This window comes from Lipophrys pholis (assembly GCF_963383615.2).
Source record: "Lipophrys pholis genome assembly, chromosome: 9".
Taxonomy (NCBI): Eukaryota; Metazoa; Chordata; class Actinopteri; order Blenniiformes; family Blenniidae; genus Lipophrys; species Lipophrys pholis.
In genome coordinates this window covers 31215412-31238085 of record NC_137639.1, presented here as the reverse complement: position 1 = coordinate 31238085, position 22674 = coordinate 31215412, and the positions used below count along the sequence as shown (strand labels likewise).

At 48.8% G+C, this 22674-nt stretch overlaps 3 protein-coding genes across 4 annotated transcripts in view; all 3 read right to left on the bottom strand.

Annotated features, from left to right (window-relative positions):
* The window catches only part of dennd4b (DENN/MADD domain containing 4B), a 28378-nt gene extending 27578 nt beyond the window's left edge, over nt 1-800 (bottom strand). The window contains exon 1 of the mRNA XM_080471734.1: nt 720-800. The gene's annotated coding sequence lies outside the window, so the exon portion shown is untranslated. The remainder of the gene's footprint in view (nt 1-719) is intronic.
* Nucleotides 801-2090: 1290 nt separating this feature from the next.
* LOC308114664 (CREB-regulated transcription coactivator 2) lies at nt 2091-17612 on the bottom strand. 2 transcript variants are annotated; one of them, XM_080471732.1, is made up of 16 exons: nt 17419-17612; nt 15384-15485; nt 15085-15201; nt 14848-14909; nt 13102-13170; nt 11444-11553; nt 11226-11252; nt 8890-8969; nt 8694-8743; nt 8264-8532; nt 6914-7359; nt 6592-6810; nt 6329-6499; nt 5943-6014; nt 4725-4920; nt 2091-4350 (listed from the first exon to the last, which is right to left on the bottom strand). In XM_080471732.1, exons 1-16 carry the CDS (start codon nt 17581-17583, stop codon nt 4160-4162), a joined length of 2346 nt encoding a protein of 781 aa, XP_080327858.1. In that variant the 5' UTR covers nt 17584-17612; the 3' UTR covers nt 2091-4159. The 2 variants fall into 2 exon arrangements, with proteins under 2 accessions (XP_080327858.1, XP_080327857.1); XM_080471731.1 differs by having other exon boundaries at nt 6329-6496; nt 17419-17591.
* Nucleotides 17613-18760: 1148 nt separating this feature from the next.
* Nucleotides 18761-22251, bottom strand: slc39a3 (solute carrier family 39 member 3). The gene is made up of 4 exons (XM_080472004.1): nt 22077-22251; nt 21095-21270; nt 20064-20194; nt 18761-19890 (listed from the first exon to the last, which is right to left on the bottom strand). The coding sequence occupies exons 2-4, from the start codon at nt 21264-21266 to the stop codon at nt 19246-19248; spliced, it is 948 nt and encodes a 315-aa protein (XP_080328130.1). The 5' UTR covers nt 21267-21270; nt 22077-22251; the 3' UTR covers nt 18761-19245.
* Nucleotides 22252-22674: the final 423 nt, after the last annotated feature.

The window sequence follows — 22674 nt, the reverse complement described above, 5'->3', positions numbered from 1 at the left end:
TGTGTGTGTGTGTGTGTGTGTGTGTGTGTGTGTGTAATGATGCATGTGAGCCTCGGTCTGAGCACCCCCCCCCCCCCGCCCCCCCGCCCGCCCTCTCTGGGTGTCTGTCCGGGAATGAGCGTCCCGTCAAGGGGAGCTGTGATGGAGACAAACAGGCCTTTTAAACCTCCTCCGCCTGCATCCAACCCGGATTCCATTATCGGACGCCGCTTCGCACGTTCCTCACCCCGATAGTCCCGCGCTCTTCTGGGCTCGAACCTCCCACCACGGCCAAAGCGGGCCGATCGGGGCCGATCGGAGCCGCGGGACTCGCTGCTCCGGGTCGGTTTATCCGGAGATGGGATGATGGTCACCGCCGCAGCTCCGGAGCCGCAGCAGACTGTGGTTCCATTATCGGACGCAGACTGGTCGCCGCTGCGCTGAAGAACCGTTTTTACATTTATTTCATTTTTTATTGATTCTGGATAACCGTGCATATTTTTTTCTCACGCGGTGCTTCTCGCTGTTTGGAGGACAGAGGACGCCCGTTACGTTCCGAGAGCGACCATCATCTCGGTCACTTCATCCGCGAGAGGAGCGAGTGAGGAGTCGGCCGGAGGTGTGTCCGATAATGGGCGCATCACCGTGCGGCGCTCCGCGGCCAGCAGGATCAACGCGGAGCTCCGGAGACCGAGTGAGGAGGCCCGGAGGCCCGCGGAGGAGGCGACGGCGGTCCGTACCTGAGTGTCCGCGTTGGTTCGTCCTGCAGGCGGCCGCAGAACCATGTTCAGGTCCGCTCGCACGTGACCTCCATGTCTACCGTCTGTGAGCGCGACAAGTCACAGCACGAACACGAGCACGAGCACGAGCACAGACAGCTGCGTGCCAACTTCCGGGGGAGCTCTTTCAAAACAAAAGCCCGGCTTTTTCCTCACAGAATGAAACGTTTTTCAAAAATTTCATCAATGAAATGTTTGAAATGTTTTTTTCAAAGAAAGAAACATTAACACTGACATAAACAAATGTCTAAATCAACATTTAACCTATTAATCTACATTTGAACAGACTTTTACATGACACATTTGATTATATTTATAAACTCACATTTCTCCTATATGGCCAAATGAAAAATGATATTTATAAAAGTAAAACTACATTAACTCTACATTTACACAGGAGTTATCTCTACTCTACATTTACGATATGAATACACAATAAAATTTACAATTAGCTCAGAATTTATCCCAGAAGTACAAAATCTCAATCTATGATGTAAATGTCCTTTAACTTACCAACGAAACCCCAAAAATAACTAGTGAATCTGTCAAAACCAACATTTATTCAGATTTATCCTGTTAATCTACATTTAAACTGGCTTTTAAGATACACATCCACATTTTGACGCTTGAATATATCTATAAACTCACATTTCATCGATAAAACTACATCCGGAATTATATATACAACATAAAAGTTCATTAGAAGCTACATTCAAATCTGTGATGTTAATCATAAATCCACTAAAAATATCCAAATCCCAAAATAATGAGTAAATCCATCAAAATCAACAATCATCCCCTTAATTTTAAATCACAATCTGAATTTTTGAAATAAGTCAATGTTAAAAGAAATACCCCAAATTTAACACAAGTCTATTAAAAAATCAAAAAACTTAATTTACAAGATGGATTTTATAACATTTATCCAAGAGAAATTTGTGTTTAAAAATGTTAATAAAATGTTTTCAGTATTGGAACCAAACTGATCTCATCTCCATGAAATACATGTTAAATTAAACTTTACACCAATACGTCTAAATACATCTGGTTTGCACTGACCGCACAGGAAGAAGACCCCGGTTCGAATCCAGGTCAAAGGTCAGTCTTGTCTCCTGGTAACTTGTCAATCAACCCTGGACAGAGTGTGTGTGTGTGTGTGTGTGTGTGTGTGTGTGTGTGTGTGTGTGTGTGTGTGTGTGTGTGTGTGTGTGTGTGTGTGTGTGTGTGTGTGTGTGTGTGTGTGTGTGTGTGTGTGTGTGTGTGTGTGTGTGTGTGTGTGTGTTTTAGTTAAAAACCAAAGCAAAGAGTTTTCAGGTTTTATTTGTTTATTTTCTGGAAAATAAATTGAAGTCGAGTCTGTTTAAAAATCTCTGCTGTTAGCTTCAGAAGCACCTCGGTTTAAAAACATTCGTATGTACAACACGCTGCACGACGCGGGGCGACGCAGACCAACGAGAACCTCAACGGTCCGGCTTCCTCTCAGAGCTCAAAACAAGAAAACAAATGACAAAACAAGATAAATGGGGGGGAAAAGCAAGAAAACAGCAAAAAAAAAGAAAAACAGAAGACAAAACTTAAGAAAAAAAAAAGAAAACAAATAAAAAAAAATGAAACAGGAGATAAATTTTATCATATATCAGTACAAAACACGAAAAGTATCAAATATGCAAATATGGCCTTTAACTGATCCCCAACACACACACACACACACACACACACACACACACACACACACACACACACACACACACACACACACACACACACACACACACACACACACACACACACACACACACACACACACACACACACACACACACACACACACACACACACAGGATGATGTGTGGCTGCTTCTCTCCTCACAGTGGAAACTTTACTTTGTTGTTTTGCTTCCTGGATAAAAGAAAATAAGAACATGAAGAAGTTGCGACGTTCCACCCAGATGTTCCACCCAGATGTTCTCAAGAGACGTGGAGCAGAGCGCCGAGTCATTCATGTGGTTCAGATCAGGTCTTAACTTCTTCTTCCAAACAACTTGACTCTCTGCTGCTAGGCAACCAACATCTCCATCTGGTATGCTAAACTAACCATCTCCACTGAGCCACAAGCACAACCGTAACAAAATAATCTCATGTTTGTAAATCTGTGGATCTTCAAAATAAAACAGGCTCCATTCACACGACGTGTCACGTGGAAACTCGTCGTTTTGGGAAAGTTTCTCGTTGACAACAGTTTGAGGATGATTCCTGCAGCATTTTGGAAAAAGCTGTGTTTCAGAGGCTCCGAGCGCCGTTGTCATGGAAACAGAACCCAAAACGCTGCAGAGGTTCTCCATATTCACTTAAAAAAACCGTCGTGTAAACAGAGCCCGAGTGTCTGAACGCCTCGTCCTCTCCGGCTGCAGTGGCAGCCTGCGACCAGCAGAGGGCAGCAGACGCACCATCATGGCTGTCAGTAAACTTTGAGCGTAAGTCAAGACGAGCTGCTTCAGGTTAACCGGCGGGCGGCGCGGTGCCGCAGTGGTTTAGCACTGCCGCCTCACAGGAAGGGACCCCGGTTCAACTCCAAATCAAAGTCTGCGTGTGTGTGTGTGTGTGTTTATATTTCCTGGTTAATAAATAAAAATAATCTGAATAGAAAAAAGCTTCAAGCAGCAGCAGGGAGGGGGCGGGGCTAAGAGCTGTCAATCACAGTGAGCGAGTTTAAAGGGTTCAAAGTTCAGGGTCGTACGAAGAGACAAACTCATCAGACCACCACAGTCCTAAACCTGGACCACCACAGACCTGATCCTGGACCACCACAGACCTGATCCTGATCCCAGACTGGACCAGACAGAAACCCCAAGATGGTCCAGAACCAGTACAAAAAGAACAGATGAAAACCAGTCCAGAAACCGGTCTAAAACTAGTCCAAGGTCTAGTCCGAACCCTGCCTAGAGCTGGTCCAAACCTACAAGACCAGTCTGAATCCAGGTCAGAGACCAGTCCAGGATCCAGTCTAAAAGTGGTCCAGATTCAGTCCTGAGTCCAGACGAGGATCAGAACAGAGTCATGGCTTCGCTCCTGTTAAAGTGGCGGACAGCACAGGAATCTGGTGCTGGTTTTTGGGACTAAAGGGTCCCGAGCAGCCGGGATCTTCAGGGTCTTCAGGGTCCATCAGGGTCCTCAGGGCCCCCCAGAGTGGCTCCTGAAGCTGGGACAGGATACAGGAGCTGCAGAAGCTGGCGCTGCCGGTGGTTTGTACAGGTAGAGTTCCTCAGGTCGAAGGTCGGACTCTTAATGCCTGAAGACCCGAGGGTGCTGGCAGTCTCCACGCCGTCCACACAGCGGGGACCTCGTGTCCGTCCACAGACCTCTCGGTGGGTGGGCGTGTCCTGAGCGGGGGAGAGGGCGGGGTCACTTGAGGCGGTCCGAGCGGAAGGAGTCCTCCACAGCCGGGTCGGCCAGCATCAGGTCCCCATCCAGCATGTCCAGGGACAGCGGGTCCATCCGGAGATGGTCCTCCAGCGAGAACGGGTCCATTTCAAACCCGGGCACGTGGGACAGAGCGCTGGCGATCTCCTTAGACAGGCCGGTGGGGGAATCACCTGGTGGGGTGGGGTGGGGGGGTGGGGGGGGCTGGTTAAATGACCGTTATCTGATGCTACTATGCTAAACCTGCTACTATGCTAAACCTGCTGTGACAATGCTAAACCTGCTGCTACTATGCTAAGTCTGCTACGATGCTAAAACTGCTGCTACTATGCTAAACCTGGTGCTCGGCAGAACCTGCTCCTACTATGCTAAGTCTGCTACAATGCTAAACCTGGTGCTCTGCTAAACCTGCTGCTACTATGCTAAGTCTGCTACAATGCTAAACCTGCTGCTACTATGCTAAATCTGCCACAATGCTAAACGTGAGCTGCTCTGCTAAACATGCTGCTCTGCTAAATGTGCTGCTCTGCTAAACCTGACCGCTCACCAGTGAGGATGATGTTAGGGACGTTGTGTCGTCCGTCGCCGCCGCCGCCGCTGTAGTTCTGGTTCTGGTTGTTGAGGAGCTGCTGGTCCCCCGATTCCTGCAGGTCCAGGGGCCCCTGGCTGTGCGGGGGGAACTGGTTCTTGTCGATGGTGCAGCTCAGACCGGAGAACCCGTCCCCCTGGTGGTCCGAGGTGAACTGCAGCGGGGAGACAGCCAGTCCGAGTTTATGGTTCTGTGACGCTATGAAAGCTTCAACTGAAGGTTGAACTACGTGCTACTTTCAACGAAGGAACTTTGGGGCGAAGGTTACGTTTTAATCCGTGTATTTATTGGTTTGTATGTATGTACTTTACCAACTATACACAAAAACTATTGACCCAAATTGTGTGAAATCTTCAGGTATAATATTGATTAATGAAGGACCAATCGATTAGGTTTTGGGATCAATCAGCTCCTGGAGAGGTGAGATATTTCCTCCGTTGTGGAAACACTGGAGCTCCGCGACGCGCCATCAGTCAGGGCTGCAGCATGGTAGCTAACATGCTAGCGATGCTAACTAATATCCCAGTTTGGCGAGTATCCAGAAACACCGCTGTGAGCACAGCGACTCGGGTGGTGGTTCATCTGTGTGCCACCGCTCAGTGTGATGCCGCTACCTGACAGGCAAGCTAGCATCAATACGAGCTAACGGCTGACATGCAGGCAATGCTAACTCGGTTATGCAAACAAATGTGGTGTTAGCGAAGGTCTGCGCACTACCGAGAGCCCGTTCTACTTTTGTATAACTACTAGTTAGTTTAACTACTAGTTAGTTTATCAACTGGTTACTTTACATTCTGGTTAGTTTTACCAGCTGGTAAGTTAATCTACTGGTTAGCTTACCGTCTGGTTATGCGTCATATGCCAGGTAGTCTAACTGCTTGTTCTTATTCACTAATTAGAGTTACTTGCTAATTGGTGTTAAGTGCAGGTTAGTGTCTGCTGGTTAATTTAGTTACCGCTAGCTACTGATTTGTTAGCTGGTTTGTTGTTTCCCCTCCTCGTTAATGAGTTACCTACCGGCTAACCGTTAACCCATTAGTTTACCTATTAGTTGGTTAACCAGTTAGTTAGTTAACCTGGTGACTGGTCAGTCAGTCAGTCAGTCAGTCAGTCAGTCAGTCAGTTAGTTAGTTAACCTGGTGACTGGTCAGTCAGTCAGTCAGTTAGTTAGTTTACCTGCTGGTTGGATTTGCCGGTGAGCTGCAGTGTCAGGTACGGGTCGTCCAGCAGCGAGTTGAACAAGGCATCCTGGGAAAATAAAAACCAGGCACTGTTGGTTAATTCACTAACTAGGGGCTTTTCTTAACCTCTCACGTTAACTCAGTTTAAATTGTAGCTTTTATGTTGCTGTGTGTTTTCTGAACTTAACGGGAAACAAAAAGCTTCAAAATGAGAAAAAGACTAAAAACACATTTTAAAAACAACTTCATAAAATAAAATGAAATTCACGTCGGTTTGTAAGCGTTTTTCTAGGAATCACTTTGCTTCCCTGCGGTACACCGTTTGACCTGTGGGGGCGCCGTCGACACCTCAATCTCCGTTGTCATGCTGTGGGGACTCACGTTATAGAAGTCAGAGTTCAAACTCTGGCTGATCTGCTGGTGCTGCGCGAGGCCGACGCCCCTCTGGAGCTCCGCCTCCTGCTTGACGTAGCACAGCGACGACGTCTGGACGCACTGGTCCAACGTCCCCTCACTCTTTATGGGAACGTTCGGTCCCATGAGCCTCTGCTGCTGCAGGAACACAGCAGAGCCACCAGAACCAGCAGAACATTTAGTAAATATCAGAACCATGAGTCTGGTTCTGAATGTGAAAGGGTTCGTACCGTTCCAAAGTGCTGTTGCATGTGCTGGTTTCGCAGGTTCTGCTGCTGCAGGTTCTGCTGCTGCGTGTTGGGCCGGGGATGCTGCAGGCGCTGCAGTTGCTGCAGCTGCTGGTGGTGGTGCTGACCCAGAGGGGGGGGCTGGTGCTGGTGGGACTGGCTGAGCGGGTACGGAGGGAGCCTCTGGTCCAGAGGGAGGCGGCTGGTGTCCAGAGGAACGCCCTGCGGGAAGCGGGGGGGGGGGGGAGGTCAGAGGGAACATGTCAATCGTTCTCGGAAGGAACCGGACCATCTCGGTTCTCCTCAGCTCAGTGGAGCCTCCTACCTGTGTGATGGAGGACAGCGTGGGGGAGATGGTGGGGGAGAACTGTTTGGAGTGGTGTCTCCTCAACTCCCCTCCCATGGGCAGGATGAGGGGGGACAGCTGGGCTCGTCTCCGTGGCGACGTGCTGAGGGCCGGCTGACCCTGTCCGAAGGAGGAGGCTGAGGAGGAGGCGGAGCCACCGTACCCCGGGTTACCGCTGGACGCCGATTGGAGGGAGGAGCTACTGAGGGACGAGTGCAGCGATTGACTGCTGAGAGAGGAGGGCAGGGAGGGGGAGGAGCTTAGGGACGACTGCAGGGAGGGGTTGCTTAGTGACGAGTGCAAGGAGGAGGAGCTCAGGGATGTGGAGAAGGAGTGGCTGCTGAGCGATGACTGGATGTTGGGGTTGCTTAGCGACGAGGGCAGGGAGGAGTTACTGAGCGTGCTCTGTAGAGACGCCAGGAGGCCTGAAAACGAAGAGGAGGAGGAGGAGGAAGAAGAGGGTGAGGAGGAGGCGGAAGGAGATGGTGAAGAAGGTCAAAATAATACAGGAGTCTTCTCAAACTAAAATATGAAAGCCCCTTCAAATTAAAGTACAATGATACACAGAGCTGCTGTTTCAGAATAAAACACACCATTTCACGTTATTTTACACTGACAAACGGAGCTCCTCTTCAAAATAAAACCTGTTCCCACTTTCAGATAGATAAATGTTTTCCGTCATGTGAACATTATTATCGTCAATGACATCACAACATCCATTGTTACCATGGTAACCGACTCCATGATGCTTTCTTAATCGTTTACGTGGCAAAGCTTCGGGAAATATGTCTGTTTTAGTACTGAAGCCACACACACATGCATCAGAGAACAATCCGCTCTGAATATTAATAGTGGGAGAACACGGACATTCACAGCGTTTTAGAAAAATCGCATTTCCCCCCCGTTTCCGGAGCGCAACACTCTGCTCCTGCTCAAACGTCTCATCTGCTCCTCCACTGAAATAAAAATAAAAAAAACCCCATCCAGCCCTCTCCTGCCTCTCAGGGTAACTTCTGAACATCCGCTCCGTTTCATCTCGCCCACACACTTCCTGTGGTAACCGCCAGCCAATCACCGCGCTCCGTTCACAGTGTACACTCATGTATGAAGCCAACGTGGTGTTTCCATGGTAACTTCAGTTTCAGCATCAGTCAAATGTCCACAGAAACATCGGTTATGATCAGCGGAGACTCGTACCAGGCAGGAAACAACGACTCATCACAAATCCACAAACTGAAGATGAAAAAAAACCGACGACTTTTTAACCAATGGCTGACCGGCCCCGGCGCCCCGGCCCCGGCCCCGCCCCCTCCCCGTGTTGGTTGGTACCTGGCGTATGCTGGTGGAAGCTTCCGTTGCCTCCGGGCGCGCTGTTGGCGACGGTGATGCCGAGCTGGGTGAGGGTGGAGGCCAGGTTCCCCGTGCTGCTGCCGCCGCTCAGCGAGCACCCCGGACCGCCTGCCTCGTCTTGGTCCAGCGGCGTGGGCAGCGGCGAGGGGAAGTGGAGGCTGGTCAGGTCGGGCAGAGAGCCGCCCGTGTTGAGCGCCGAGGGGACGCCATGAGCCGGCGTGGACGGCTGCTCCAGAGACGTGAAGACGCTGGGGAGAGGGGGGGTAATAAGATCAGGGTAAGACCACGAGAACGTTCGTGATTGGCAGACAGAACGGACCAATCAGAGAACAGCAGACGGAACCAGCTGAAGATGTTTGGTTCCACTGAGAACTTGAGGTTCTAGAGTAAGAACAGAGTCCAGACTCACTTTATCCCTGGAACCTCGCAGGACTTGGGTCTGGACGACAGCAGAGGCAGCTGCAGGAGCAGAACAAGGAAGATTCTTCAGTTCAGAACTTTTCAAAACTTCTTCAAAACTTTCTCAAACTCCCGGATGCTGGTTCCCGCTGGAACTTTTCATCTTCATTGAGCAGAACCATAAAAACGGCCGGAGATTCTCCTACCTTCTTGGTGTCCCACGGTTTGAGCAGTTTGCCTTCATCCAGCACGTTTTCCTCAATGGGAGGAACCGGATACGGAAACACTGAGGAGGAGGAGGAGGAGGAGGAGAACCTTCATCATGAGAACAATGTTCTGTGAGAACTTCACAGCAGGTCAAAAGATAAAACCATGTTCAAACAAAACCTCAACACTCAGTGAAGAACAAGAAGGACAATGATAATGAACAATACAGATTATTGAATTTTCTTGCAAATTTAAGACTAAATATCTTAAATTTTAAAAGAAAAATAGAATTTAACTAAACCCAAATAAAAACTAATTTCATATTTTGTTTTCATTAGAAAAGTTTTATTACAAATCCAAATTGAAGCAAAAAAGTGCAACGGTGAATATCATAAATTAAAACAAAAGCAAAAAAATTAAAAATAAAGACAAACTAAAAAAGTTTTTAAAAAGTTTTATTTGTTTTTTCTGTTTATTTGTGCTAGTTTTAACTTGAATGTTTTTAAGATTTTTAGTTTATGTGGATAAAATTAGCAAAAATAAACAGAAAAAACAAATAAAATATAGACAACAAAACAATCAGAGACAAATACAGTGGGGCAAAAAAGTATTTAGTCAGCCACCGATTGTGCAAGTTCTCCCACTTAAAATGATGACAGAGGTCTGTAATTTTCATCATAGGTACACTTCAACTGTGAGAGACAGAATGTGTGAAAAAAATCCAGGAATTCACATTGTAGGATTTTTAAGGAATTTATTTGTAAATTATAGTGGAAAATAAGTATTTGGTCAATAACAAAAATTCAACTCAATACTTTGTAATATAACCTTTGTTGGCAATAACAGAGGTCAAACGATTACTATAGGTCTTTACCAGGTTTGCACACACAGTAGCTGGTATTTTGGCCCATTCCTCCATGCAGATCTTCTCGAGAGCAGTGATGTTTTGGGTCTGCCGCCGAGCAACACAGACTTTCAACTCCCTCCACAGATTTTCTATGGGGTTGAGGTCTGGAGACTGGCTAGGCCACTCCAGGACTTTCAAATGCTTCTTCCGGAGCCACTCCTTCGTTGCCCGGGCGGTGTGTTTGGGATTATTGTCATGCTGGAAGACCCAGCCATGTTTCATCTTCAATGCTCTCACTGATGGAAGGAGGTTTTGGCTCAAAATCTCACGATACATGGCCCCATTCATTCTTTCCTTAACACGGATCAGTCGTCCTGTCCCCTTAGCAGAAAAACAGCCCCAAAGCATGATGTTTCCACCCCCATGCTTCACAGTAGGTATGGTGTTCTTGGGATGCAACTCAGTATTCTTCTTCCTCCAAACACGACGAGTTGTGTTTATACCAAAAAGTTCTATTTTGGTTTCATCTGACCACATGACATTCTCCCAATCCTCTGCTGTATCATCCATGTGCTCTCTGGCAAACTTCAGACGGGCCTGCACATGCACTGGCTTAAGCAGGGGGACACGTCTGGCACTGCAGGATTTGATTCCCTGTCGGCGTAGTGTGTTACTGATGGTAACCTTTGTTACTTTGGTCCCAGCTCTCTGCAGGTCATTCACCAGGTCCCCCCGTGTGGTTCTGGGATTTTTGCTCACCGTTCTCATGATCATTTTGACCCCACGGGATGAGATCTTGCGTGGAGCCCCAGATCGAGGGAGATTATCAGTGGTCTTGTATGTCTTCCATTTTCTGATAATTGCTCCCACAGTTGATTTTTTCACACCAAGCTGCTTGCCTATTGTAGATTCACTGTTCCAGTCTGGTGCAGGTCTACAATTCTTTTCCTGGTGTCCTTCGACAGCTCTTTGGTCTTGGCCATAGTGGAGTTTGGAGTCTGACTGTTTGAGGTTGTGGACAGGTGTCTTTTATACAGATAACAAGTTCAAACAGGAGCCATTAATACAGGTAACGAGTGGAGGACAGAAGAGCTTCTTAAAGAAGAAGTTACAGGTCTGTGAGAGCCAGAGATCTTTCTTGTTTGAAGTGACCAAATACTTATTTTCCACTATAATTTACAAATAAATTCCTTAAAAATCCTACAATGTGAATTCCTGGATTTTTTTTTCACATTCTGTCTCTCACAGTTGAAGTGTACCTATGATGAAAATTACAGACCTCTGTCATCATTTTAAGTGGGAGAACTTGCACAATCGGTGGCTGACTAAATACTTTTTTGCCCCACTGTAACGAAGCCAAACAACCAAAAGTAACAAAGTAACAAAAAGACAAACAAACAAAAACCAAACAAGAAAATACAAACATCGAGACAAATACATCAATAAATAAACAACAAAATGATGTGTAAACAAGTGATTGTGACTCACTTCTTCTGGACTCTCCGTCACTCTGACCTGTAAACAAGCAAATAACGCAGTGAGTCTCCAGGTTGATGTCAAACATTTCCAGAACGACACTTTCTGCTGGAAGCAGAACTGAATGTAAAGGATGCGACTGTAAACAGAAACGTTTCAACCAGCAGAGTAAATATTTCAGTTGTTTGCTGTAAACACTCATGTTGTTGTCTCGGTGCTCGGCGTCTCACCGGATCGCCGGGCACTCTGCAGCGTCAGGGCGGGGTGGCCCCCTGCGGTGAAGGGGTCTCCTGGGGGGGGGTTCATCACACTAGTGTGCAGCGCCGAGTCCGAGTTGGTCCTGGGGGTGTGGGGAGTCGGGGGGGGGGGGGGGGGGGGGGGGGGAGAAAACACGTCTGAGGAGAGTTCAGCCAGCTCTAGAAGCTTCCCCAAGCTTCCATCACAACAACAAATCAACGCCTTTTTTTTACCGCGATAAAGAAGAAATTAAGATGTTCTGAGATTCATTCAAATTCACTGAATGTTTTTTCTTTCAGAAATTTACCCAAGAAGATGGAAAACTCAACCCACAAAGAATTTGAAAAAAAACCCAAAACATTTCAAACTGAAACATTTTTAAATTAAGTTTGTTTTAATGTGACTAAAACATAGAAAATGTCAGCAAAAAGTTTCCGGAATAATAAACAGAGGTTTTTGCTGAGTTGGTTACTTTTAATGAGAAAAGAAGTGGACCCAACATAAAACCCTGCGGAACACCGAACATCCTGAGGAGGTTATCGGAGCCACTTCTGTCACCACCTTAGAAACGTGGAATGGAAGGAAGTGAACGCGCAACTTTGACTTGAATCTCGTCGGGCACATTCTGATCAAAAACAAATCATTTGCTCCAGGTTAAAGTACCGAACAAGTACAAAAAATACTGAATTTATAAAATATACCAAAAAAGCTGACTAATCCAGATAGATCCAGAACAACGATCCAGCGGCATGTGGATCAATTCAGATCAATTCAGAAACAGATTAGACAGACCACTGCAAACCAATCCACCCCTCACCGATGTGGGTCAATGCAGATTAACATCGATCAATCCCAAATCACTCTAGACCAACATGGAACCGTCCAGATTAACACTAGAGATCATGAGACAAAACCAATCCAGTCCCATGGAGAAACATGTAGACCAGACAAGATCAATCCAACTAAGCCAAGACCAACCTGGATCAATCCAGGCTTCAGTTTCTGGAACCAAATGGAACCAACAATCCAGACCCATCAATGTGAATCCAGACCAGGATCACACCAATCCAGATCCACCAGGATCCAAAAAGACATCAGGATTCCAACCCAGACCAGTCCAAAGGAGTGAAAAGACTGAAGCGAACCAACGTGACGCCATCCAGACAAATCTAGATCTCCTTAGACGTCTGGACTGCAGCAGAGTTTAAGGAAACAACCAGAAATCCAGATGAATATAAAAGAAAAAGATCCAGAGCAGACGGACGTAGGGAAAAAAAAGATCCAGAGGAGAATGAAGTAAAAGAAGAAGATCCAGAGCAGACGGACGTAGGGAAAAAAAAGATCCAGAGGAGAATGAAGTAGAAGAAGAAGATGATCCAGAGCAGACGGACGTAGGGAAAAAAAAGATCCAGAGGAGAATGAAGTAGAAGAAGAAGATCCAGAGCAGACGGACGTAGACGAAAATGATCCAAAGGAGACGGACGTAGAAAAAAAAAAAGATCCAGAGGAAAACGGATCGAGTAACAATGGTCTGACGGGAAGCTTCAAATTCATTTTTAAGTTCAGTGAACAGGGAGGAGGAGGAGAAAAAAGAGGAGGAAGAAGAAAAAGTGGAAGAGGAGAGGAGTAGAGGAGGATGAGGAGGATTCACCTGTTGAGCGCAGTGGTGGGGAGACGAAACAACTGGCTTTTATCTCCGGGGAAGTTTCCGGACCAATTCCTTTTTTTTGTGATCGACAAGAACAAAAACGTTAGTTTCCTCCGAGCGGACGGAAACGTCAGGAAGATGAAGTGATGGAGACGGAGGGAAAGAAGAAAGAATGACTGCTCATAAAGCAACAAGCTGGAAGGAGGAGAGAGGCGTTCAAAACACGTTTTCACCAGAACTCGGCAGGGCCAGAGGAACCTGCTGCTGCTCTGCTAAACCACCTGCTGCTGCTCTGCTAAAGCTGCTGCTGCTCTGCTAAACCTGCTGCTGCTCTGCTAAAGCTGCTGCTCTGCTAAAGCTGCTGCTCTGCTAAACCACCTGTTGCTCTGCTAAACCTGCTGCTGCTCTGCTAAACCTACCTGCTGCTGCTCAGCTAAAGCTGCTGCTCTGCTAAACCACCTGCTGCTCTGCTATCTGCTAAACCTGCTGCTGCTCTGCTAAACCTACCTGCTGCTGCTCAGCTAAAGCTGCTGCTCTGCTAAACCACCTGCTGCTCTGCTATCTGCTAAACCTGCTGCTGCTCTGCTAAACCTGCTACTATGACATCATTAATTTTTATAAAAAGAACAAAAGTGGTGTATGACATATTAGAAGATTATGTCCTGTGACAAGAACTGTGTGTGTGTGTGTGTGTGTGTGTGTGTGTGTGTGTATGTGTGTATGTGTGTATGTGTGTGTGTGTGTGTGTGTGGTGAGGAGGCCAAAAAAGCTGCAAGGCGCAAATCAAAATGGCCGAAGGGAAAAATGCCAAAAAACGCAAAAGAGCAGAGTCCCAGAAGATGAACAACCAACAGATAGAGCTAGTTGAAGCTGGTTATAGTTCAAGCTGGTTATAGTTCAAGCTGGTTCAAGGTTGGTAAATCACGTGAACGTCAGGCAGAGATGGTTGAAGTCAGTTTAAAATCGGTTCAAATTGATTATGCTCAGGTCAACTTGGTTGACATGCTGGTGACCGTCGGTTCAAGCTCAGTGAACTTGGTTATGGTGGGCAAGGCTTGGCGAAGTTAGTTAAAGTCATTGAAAGTTGGTTAGTCAGTTAGAGCTGGTAAAAGTGTTAGAGCTGGTCAAGGTTGGTTAAAGCTGGTTAAAGTAAGTTAGACCAGGTTAAAGTCAGTTTGAGTTGGTTAAAGTATGTTAGAGCTGGTTAAGGTGAGTTAGAGCTGGTTAAGGTGAGTTAGACTGTAAAAAACAACAACCCTCAGAGCTGTTTGGACCGCGTGCTGCCTTCAGGGACACTACGGCATTCTGAGTGTTCAGGAAGTGTACAGGTCAGCAGAAACCACCCAGGCTGTCCTGAGTGAGCTTCAGTTACTTGTAACAGGTGTAAAACATGCAGTAATATTGAATATTTAATTAGCTATTCTTTTTTTTCTGCCACACCTGCAGTTATTTGTCCTGTCAACTAAAACCATCTTCAGCTTCTCATCTCTCTGTGAGGATGGAGGAGCTCATGTCGGTCAGTGTGAAGACAACCTGAGGACCTGAAGCGTCACAACAAGGCTTCAGAGAAACTTTAGAGAAGCTTGAGAGATTTTAGAAGTTTCAGAGGGTTAAGAAGCTTCCGAGCAGAGGAGACGCAGATAAGATGCTGTGGAAGCAAACAACCAGGCTTCACTGCAGGCAGACTCGTCTCCATGGAGACAGGAGGGGGGAGGAGGAGGAGGATGAAGGGGGAGTAGCGGGCCATACCTTCTCCAGCTGGGGTCTGGTGGAGGGGACAGGTACGCCGAGTTGTACAGAGAGTTGTCTACCTGGGGAGGAGCCTGGTCAAGGAAACACTGTCAGCCAATCAGAGATGCTTCAATGCTAACCTCTTTAGCTTCAGAGCTGCGGTGACGCCACCTGGTGGTGGAATGAAGACGTGTTGCGGTTCTTGCAGGTTTGTTGAAGTTGTCCTAAAGATCTAAACTCAGACGTGAAGGATACTTGGCGGTTCCTGTAGGGTCGGACGGGCGAGACGAAGCGGCGGTCCCTCTGGACGCGTTCCACCAGGCCGTGATGGCGGGTGGAGCGGTTAGACTCCAGAGTGGACGGGAAGGAGCTCTGTAAAGCGAGACAGACCGACGACGGGTGAGACGCTGCGTCCTCGCCGTCCCCCACCAGGACAAAAACACCTCCCTTTACATCAAATCCACCTTGAAGGTGTTTCCAGGATACATTCTCAACAGGCGTCAGTAACTGCAGTAATAAAGTATTAGTTTGCAGTGAACATGGGGGGGGGTTACCTGGAAGTCCTGGGGGTTCCTGCCGATCTGGTTCACGTTGGGTAGCGAGCCGCCGTAGTACGGTCCCTGACTGCGGGCAAGGCGGAGCTTCTGAGCCTGCAGCTGGACAACACACAAGCAAACAGAGAGTAATCTGATTACTATCTCCAAGTTCCTGGAGCACCTTCAGTAAAAAGCGAACAGAGTAACTGTACTCTCTGAATGAGTCTCACAGTGTGAGGGTTGGTGGACGACACACTGTGTTGCTGTCGCCGCTAACAAACCAATAGAATCGCAGCAGGAAGTGATGTCACGCAGGGGGAGAACATGCAGACTCCTCCCACAAAGGCCCCATGCGGAAATTGAAACCATGACCTGCTATGGGGCGAGCGTGCCAACCACTGCCACAACAAGCTTTTGTCGTCTTTCTTCGCGACACATTCATCTCCGACTTTATTTCACTGAAGTGCGGATCACACTTCTGAGATTTAAACGAGGCTGCGAAGTTCCGACAGAACCTGAAAACATCAACCACTGGGAGGCGCTGCTCGCGAAACGACCTTCTGCTGAAAACCACAGCTTCCAGTTCCAGACGTTTGGAAAACGACCTGAGCGTCTCTGAGGAGGAGAGTCCTGTTTTCTCCATTTACACTCGAGTGTGAAGCTGCATCTTGTTGGTTTGTTCAAAGTGGATAGATTTTAATAAAACTACTTAAAACAAAGTCAAATATTCTGGTTCATCACTACAGACAACAGGTTATTAATTGCCCCTTTAAGGAGCAAACTGCCACTCAGCCGGTGAGGTGGGGGGGGGGTTAACGTGAGCAGGTCCAGCGTGTTGACAGGATGAAGCTCAGATACCATCGGCCTGATTTCCTCTGAGAAAAACTTCAAACTGTCACAGTCAGAGAGACGTGTGGAGGCTCCGCCCTCAGAGGAATGCAGACCTCCCCCGAGACCGTCGGACACTCCTCCACCATGAAACAGTAGGACACGCTGCCCCCCCCCAACCCCCGAGACTGTAGGCCACGCCCCCCACGAGACTGTTGGATACGCCCCCCCCCCCCCCCCCCCCCCCCCCGACTGGAGGACACCCCCCCCCAGGGCGAGCAGATCTCCTAAATGTGGGTGCAAGGTGATGCTTTTGAGGCGTCTGGCCACAAAACCACACCTGCTCGGGTTGAGTTCGGGGCGCTCAGGTACAAGTTCACGTTTCTGCATAAAACAGAAACTCAGCTGAACATTCGAGTTACTTTGACGAACTCAGGTAACTTCTACCTGACCGTGGAGTGGATTTAAGTTAACTTGAATAAAACACCCAGAAAAAAAAGTGACCTCCAGCAACATGCTGACAGACTCCATCAAACTGATGGCGTCCAAAATATCAGTTTATAAAGACAAAAAACAAACAAAACACCATGAAGGAAAAACCACATGTGATTCATTAAAGTTCAGCAGAATGAAGAGTCCTGATCTCCTCCAGGTGGATCCCGTGTGAGGATCTCCTCCAGGTGGATCCCGTGTGAGGACCTCCTCCAGGTGGATGTTTCTCCATCATCAGACGTTGAGAGCAAAGGAATTCATCCCAGGACCTCTCAGCTGGTGAACCTGGAGAAAACTTTAAATTCCCGGAGTGACAGCCTGAACTTCCGCCGCTGGATGTGAGCTGTTGCCCGGCTGGATGTGAGCTGTTGCCCGGCTGGATGTGAGCTGTTGTGCCGCGGTGTCTCAGTGAAACTGCCCCGTCTTCGGAGCGCCTTCAGCGGGACGCGACGATCTCGTCGCCTCGTAAACAAGCCGCGTTAGCCCGCGGAGCTAACGCGGCTAACGACGCATCGGAAGCGGGCGACAGGAGGCAGCGACCGTCCCGCAGACACCGAACACCCCGCGAACACCCCGCACAGCCGCCACTCACCCCCCGCGGAGCCCCCTCTCCTCCCGGAGCCCTCCACTACGGCAGAGGCAGCGCTCCGCCGGAGCTCCGAGCCTGAGGAGCCCGGACAAGGCCTGCGCTGCTCCGGGCAGCTCCGCTCCTCCCGCTCCGCCTCAGACTCACCCTGGTGGAGGTGATGTCCATCATGACCTCCTGGAAGGCAGCCGTCTCCTCGGCCTGTCGCTGCGTATGCAGCGCGATCTTCTCGCTGAACTTTCGGGGGTTGGTGCCCCCGGGCCCGGCGCCGGACGCGGGTCCAGGTCCGCAGCCTGAGCCCGTCGCAGACATCTTCACCGAGGACGGGACGGCTTGACGTAGTGGAACTACTTTCAGCAGAGAGGGCGGAAAGAGACGAGCGCTCACTCCGCGCAGACTTCCGAGGACCCAAAACCTCCCATCACAGCGGAACCGGGGAACCGGTACGCCCAGACAGGAGAACAACCGGACACTAGAACACCCGGCAGGAGAATAACCGGACACTAGAGCCCCAGATAGGAGAACACCAGAACACCCAGCAGGAGAACACCCAGAACAATACCTGGAATCCCAAAGATTCAAAAGCATGAAATGTGAAATCCAGAACACCAGAAAACATAATAACAAAAAAAATGAAGAAGAAACATGGGAAATATCATCTGGAATCCAGAAGACCGTCAAAATAAATAAAAAGAAGGAAAACAAAAAAAAAGATGTTTGCCAGAAAGTCGAAACCTGAAGATCCAAACATTCGACTCTGGTTCTCAGTGAGCATTCAGTAGGATAGCATCACCGCCATGTAAAGAAGACCATTACAAAGAAACAAAGCCATATGATGCTATACTAAATATATATGGACATATAGTAGACATATGAAACAGATCTAAAATATCAATTAGAAATAATATATAAAAGTACATTGTACAGGATTTATTTTATCCTAAAAATTCTGAAATCTCATCCGTGGATGAGTTGTTCTACAACCGTCTGGTTCTGGCTCCCGGGCCTCATGTTGACCCCCGGTGTGTTTACTAGTTTCCTCAAAGCAGCACAGCAGTGACGTCACTGCCGCTCCAACTGTCCTGGAATGGTTACTACTTAATCACAAACTTTTTTGTTCATTAAGCAAATCAGAAAGACAGAGAGAGAGAGAGAGAGAGAGAGAGAGAGAGAGAGAGAGAGAGAGAGAGAGAGAGAGAGAGAGAGAGATGGTCTCCACTGTTACGGGGGTTTCTTCTGCAGAGCACGCGCTGTGTTCCGAGGTCAAATGAGAACACAGCGCGTGGGCGGAGCGTTGCCGCCCCCCTCGACCCGCGTGCTTCCTGCGGCGGAGTGAGACCTCTTGCTTGCGGAGAGGAGCTGTGCGGGCCCGCAGAGCTCCCCCTGCCGGCGGAGCGGGGCGGTGACCCGGAGAGGAGCCGCCCAGCTCCGTGGTACCCGGGTTCGAGTCCAGGCGGTGGAAAATCACTGTGGAATCTGTACGTTGTTTGTCAGAATAAATCTTGTTTTTATGAAGACATTTTTATTTTTTCACAAAGTACAAAATGATAAGATTTGGACTCAAACGTCCGTTTTCAAAATAACAGTTTAGCTTATTATTAACATATACATACAAAACACTTCACAGTTTGAGAAAAACGTTGTTTTTTTTAAATGCTTCCCGAAATGTTGAGATTTTTATTCTTGATAGCTAAGTTAGAGGTCTTCCTGCAGGCTGGACGAGCTCCTCTTCAGGGCAGGGTCAGGTCTTCTTGGGGGCGGGGGCGGGTCCTCTTGGGGGCAGGGTCAGGTCCACCGGCCGCGTGTTGGACCTCTGGTGCACAGTCCCTTGTAGCATTCTTTTTTTAAAACATCCTGAAAATCCAGCATGGATCATTCGACAAACTTTCAGTGGAACGTTTCATATTTCACACACAAATGGTGCTATTTTCTAGGAAATAAAGGACGGTGCATGTTGCTGTGGCGTTGCCATGGTTACAGTCTGATAAAGAGCATGGCGGTGACCACGGCGAAGCCCCCAAAGAGCGCCGCCACCTTGGGGATGCGGTTGCGTGCGGCAGCCAGCTCGTGTGGGAGGACCTCCATGAAGGTGATGTAGCTGAAGGTGCCGACCGCCAACCCCTCCAGCGTGCAGCACGCCAGCCGTGACCGTGGCGACGCCCAGCTCTGGCTGAGGCCGAGGCCCAGTGCCATGCCCAGCGGCGCCGTGGCGGCAAACAGCAGCAGGCAGCCGGCCACCAGCGAGCGCCGCAGCCGGCCCCGCGACAGCTGCACGCTGAGGCTGAAGGACAGCGTGCTCTTATGGATCATCAGAACCAGGCAGACCTGCAGGAGCCCCCGCCCCCTCTCAAGGAGCCCCGCCTCCAGGAGCCCCGCCGCCAGCCCCTCCAGCGCTGAGTGCAGCGACAGCGAGAAGACCAGCACGAAGGCCCGCAGCGCCGACCGAGAGCCAAAGTCCACGTGGACGAGTCCGTCGGAGTCGCCGGAGTCCACCAGGAGGCCCCGGCGCTCCTCCTGGGGGGGCCACGCCTGCTCCTTGAAGGCCAGGATGAGCTGCTCCAGGACCAGGACCAGGAAGAAGCCCAGAGCCACGATGAACTCCGGCAGAGGGAACTGAAGCTGAGGACGACAAGACGGTAAGTTCTGCTGCTCCAGGAACCGAAAGAACACAGGAGAACATCACAGGATGTTTAAAATGCTCAGAAATAAACCGGACTGATAAGAAACTCTGAGACGGTTTCCTATTATCGATTACTGATTATTACGAGATATCATGTCACATGGCACGTTACCGTGATGCCCGCCTCCCTGAAGGTCTGGGTGATGCCCTGCAGGTAAACCGGCAGCAGGTCCAACAGACACGTCGCCAGAAAAACTCCTCCAGCAAAACAGCTGAGGAGGCTGAACAGGAGGCGGCGCACACCTGTGACATGGAGAGATTAACGTCTGTAACACAAGTAACACACCTCCTCGTACCTTCCCCTCCAACCTCGGTCACAGGTCATACCTGCCCCACCCCCTCTCACCTTGCTCCCACTCCTTCTCCGTAGCCCCGCCCCCTCTCACCTGGCTCCCACTCCTTCTCCGTAGCCCCGCCCCCTCTCACCTGGCTCCCACTCCTTCTCCGTAGCCCCGCCCCCTCTCACCTTGCTCCCACTCCTTCTCCATAGCCCCGCCCCCTCTCACCTGGCTCCCATTCCTTCTCTGCAGCCCCACCCCCTCTCACCTGGCTCCCACTCCTTCTCTGCAGCCCCGCCCCCTCTCACCTGGCTCCCACTCCTTCTCCGTAGCCCCGCCCCCTCTCACCTGGCTCCCACTCCTTCTCCGTAGCCCCGCCCCCTCTCACCTTGCTCCCACTCCTTCTCTGCAGCCCCGCCCGTCTCACCTAGTTCCCACTCCTTCTCCGTAGCCCCGCCCCCTCTCACCTTGCTCCCACTCCTTCTCCATAGCCCCGCCCCCTCTCACCTTGCTCCCACTCCTTCTCTGTAGCCCCGCCCCCTCTCACCTGGCTCCCACTCCTTCTCTGCAGCCCCGCCCCCTCTCACCTTGCTCCCACTCCTTCTCCATAGCCCCGCCCCCTCACCTTGCTCCCACTCCTTCTCCGTAGCCCCGCCCCCTCTCACCTTGCTCCCACTCCTGCTCCATAGCCCCGCCCCCTCTCACCTGGCTCCCACTCCTTCTCTGCAGCCCCGCCCCCTCTCACCTGGCTCCCACTCCTTCTCTGCAGCCCCGCCCCCTCTCACCTTGCTCCCACTCCTGCTCCATAGCCCCGCCCCCTCTCACCTGGCTCCCACTCCTTCTCTGCAGCCCCGCCCCCACTCACCTGGCTCCAGGCCACAGGTCCTCCGGATGAGGCAGAGCGGTGTGGCTCCGCTCAGCAGCGTGACGAGCAGCAGGACCACGAGGACGCCCACCTTGGTCTCCAGGACCGGGACATGGTCCAGGCTGAGGCCCGCCGGCCCCCCGGGGGGCTGCCGGAGGACGGGGGCGGACATGGGTCTGTCAGTGGGACACAAAGTTTCTGTTGTTATTGGAGATAAACTTTCAAACTGTTTTCACTCAAATTTATTTTAAAGTTTCATTTGTTTCTGTGAAAATGGAATTTCTCTATTGATTGTATGTCATCAATTAATTTGAAAATTCTAACATCGTAAACAACTTTAAATCCAAACTTGGTTGATTTTACAAAAAATAAACATTAAATTCACTTTTTAAGACAGAAACAAAACTTTGCAATAATACAACTTTGCGTAATTCCAAATTAATTTTTTGTAAAAAAAATAAAAATTAATTGGGGGGGGTTATTTTTAAATTAATGATTTTTTTCCTTAACTTTCCTGCTTTTGTAAAACCTTTTTTTGTAGAAAAATGTACATACTTGTTTTGTTTAACAGTCTAAAACTAAACTAAAATAAGGAGTTCGGAGGACTTTTGTGAAAACTAACTGAACGGTGGTTCAAAGAATTTACCTCCAGACACATGACAGATTTTATTTCTATTTTTATTTTTATGTGATAGTTTTTCTAAGGATTTCTTTCATAAATTTCCTCCATTTTGACCAAAACGAGACATTTTGACCAAGTTTACAGTTTATTGGTAACCTGGTTTTTGTTATTTAAGACTCGTTTTGAGTTCGTTTTTATGAACAAAGTTAATTTAGAAACAAAACTCGGGCTTTTTGAGGCGAAACTTCAGACACTTTGGATGACGCTCGGGTAAACTCGGTACAATTCGGGTAAACTCGTGTTTACTCGGCTAAACGAATCCGGGATGCTCGGCGACACTCGGCTGTTTTCGGGTCTTACCTGCTTCGGTCGTCCGGTTCCGGGTTCGGTTCGGACAGAGCTGGACCGGGTCTTACCGGGGGGGAGGTCTACGGGACCGTGACCGGGACCGGGACCTGGACCTGGAGATGGCTGACGGACTGTCCGGGAAGAAGAGTGACTCAGTTTCCCATCAGCTGGTCCGCCCCCCCAACCGGAAGTACAAAACAGCGCGGCTCAGGTCCTGCCTTCAAAATAAAAGCTGCCTCCGTCTGGAGATCTAATATAATAGTTTTATAATTTATTTTAATAACACAAATCCTAACTCCTCACTGTTACAAACACTTTTATGCATTTTTCAACGCTTTTTGTTGTAAATATTGTGAATAGTCAATTTTCTATTTACATATAATTATCTTGGTGCTTTTATTTTCCTTTTCTTTGTAAATCAGAATGTATAAACAGGACAAACAAAGTCTGATCTTATAATATTTCCTGAAAAATATATATATATATTTTTTCAAATTTTATAGTAAAATACTTTTCTATGGTTTGAACTTTACTTACTATGGGATTTCTTTGTTGCCACAAAAATAAAGGTACATTTGCGCAACAACGGTGTTCGGACCCGCTGAAAACA

What these genes read in the sequence shown, in the direction of transcription:
- LOC308114664 (XM_080471732.1), bottom strand. Translation starts at nt 17,583, where the DNA reads ATGTCTGCGACGGGCTCAGGCTGCGGACCTGGACCCGCGTCCGGCGCC. An exon ending in TGGACATCACCTCCACCAGG is followed by an intron (nt 15,486 to 17,418) that starts GTGAGTCTGAGG and finishes TGTGTTGTCCAG; the next exon opens with CTGCAGGCTCAGAAGCTCCG. An exon ending in CTTCCACCAGCATACGCCAG is followed by an intron (nt 7,360 to 8,263) that starts GTACCAACCAAC and finishes CTTCGTTTTCAG; the next exon opens with GCCTCCTGGCGTCTCTACAG.
- slc39a3 (XM_080472004.1), bottom strand. Translation starts at nt 21,266, where the DNA reads ATGTCCGCCCCCGTCCTCCGGCAGCCCCCCGGGGGGCCGGCGGGCCTC. An exon ending in GACCTGTGGCCTGGAGCCAG is followed by an intron (nt 20,195 to 21,094) that starts GTGAGTGGGGGC and finishes TCCATGTCACAG; the next exon opens with GTGTGCGCCGCCTCCTGTTC. An exon ending in TCAGGGAGGCGGGCATCACG is followed by an intron (nt 19,891 to 20,063) that starts GTAACGTGCCAT and finishes TGTCGTCCTCAG; the next exon opens with CTTCAGTTCCCTCTGCCGGA.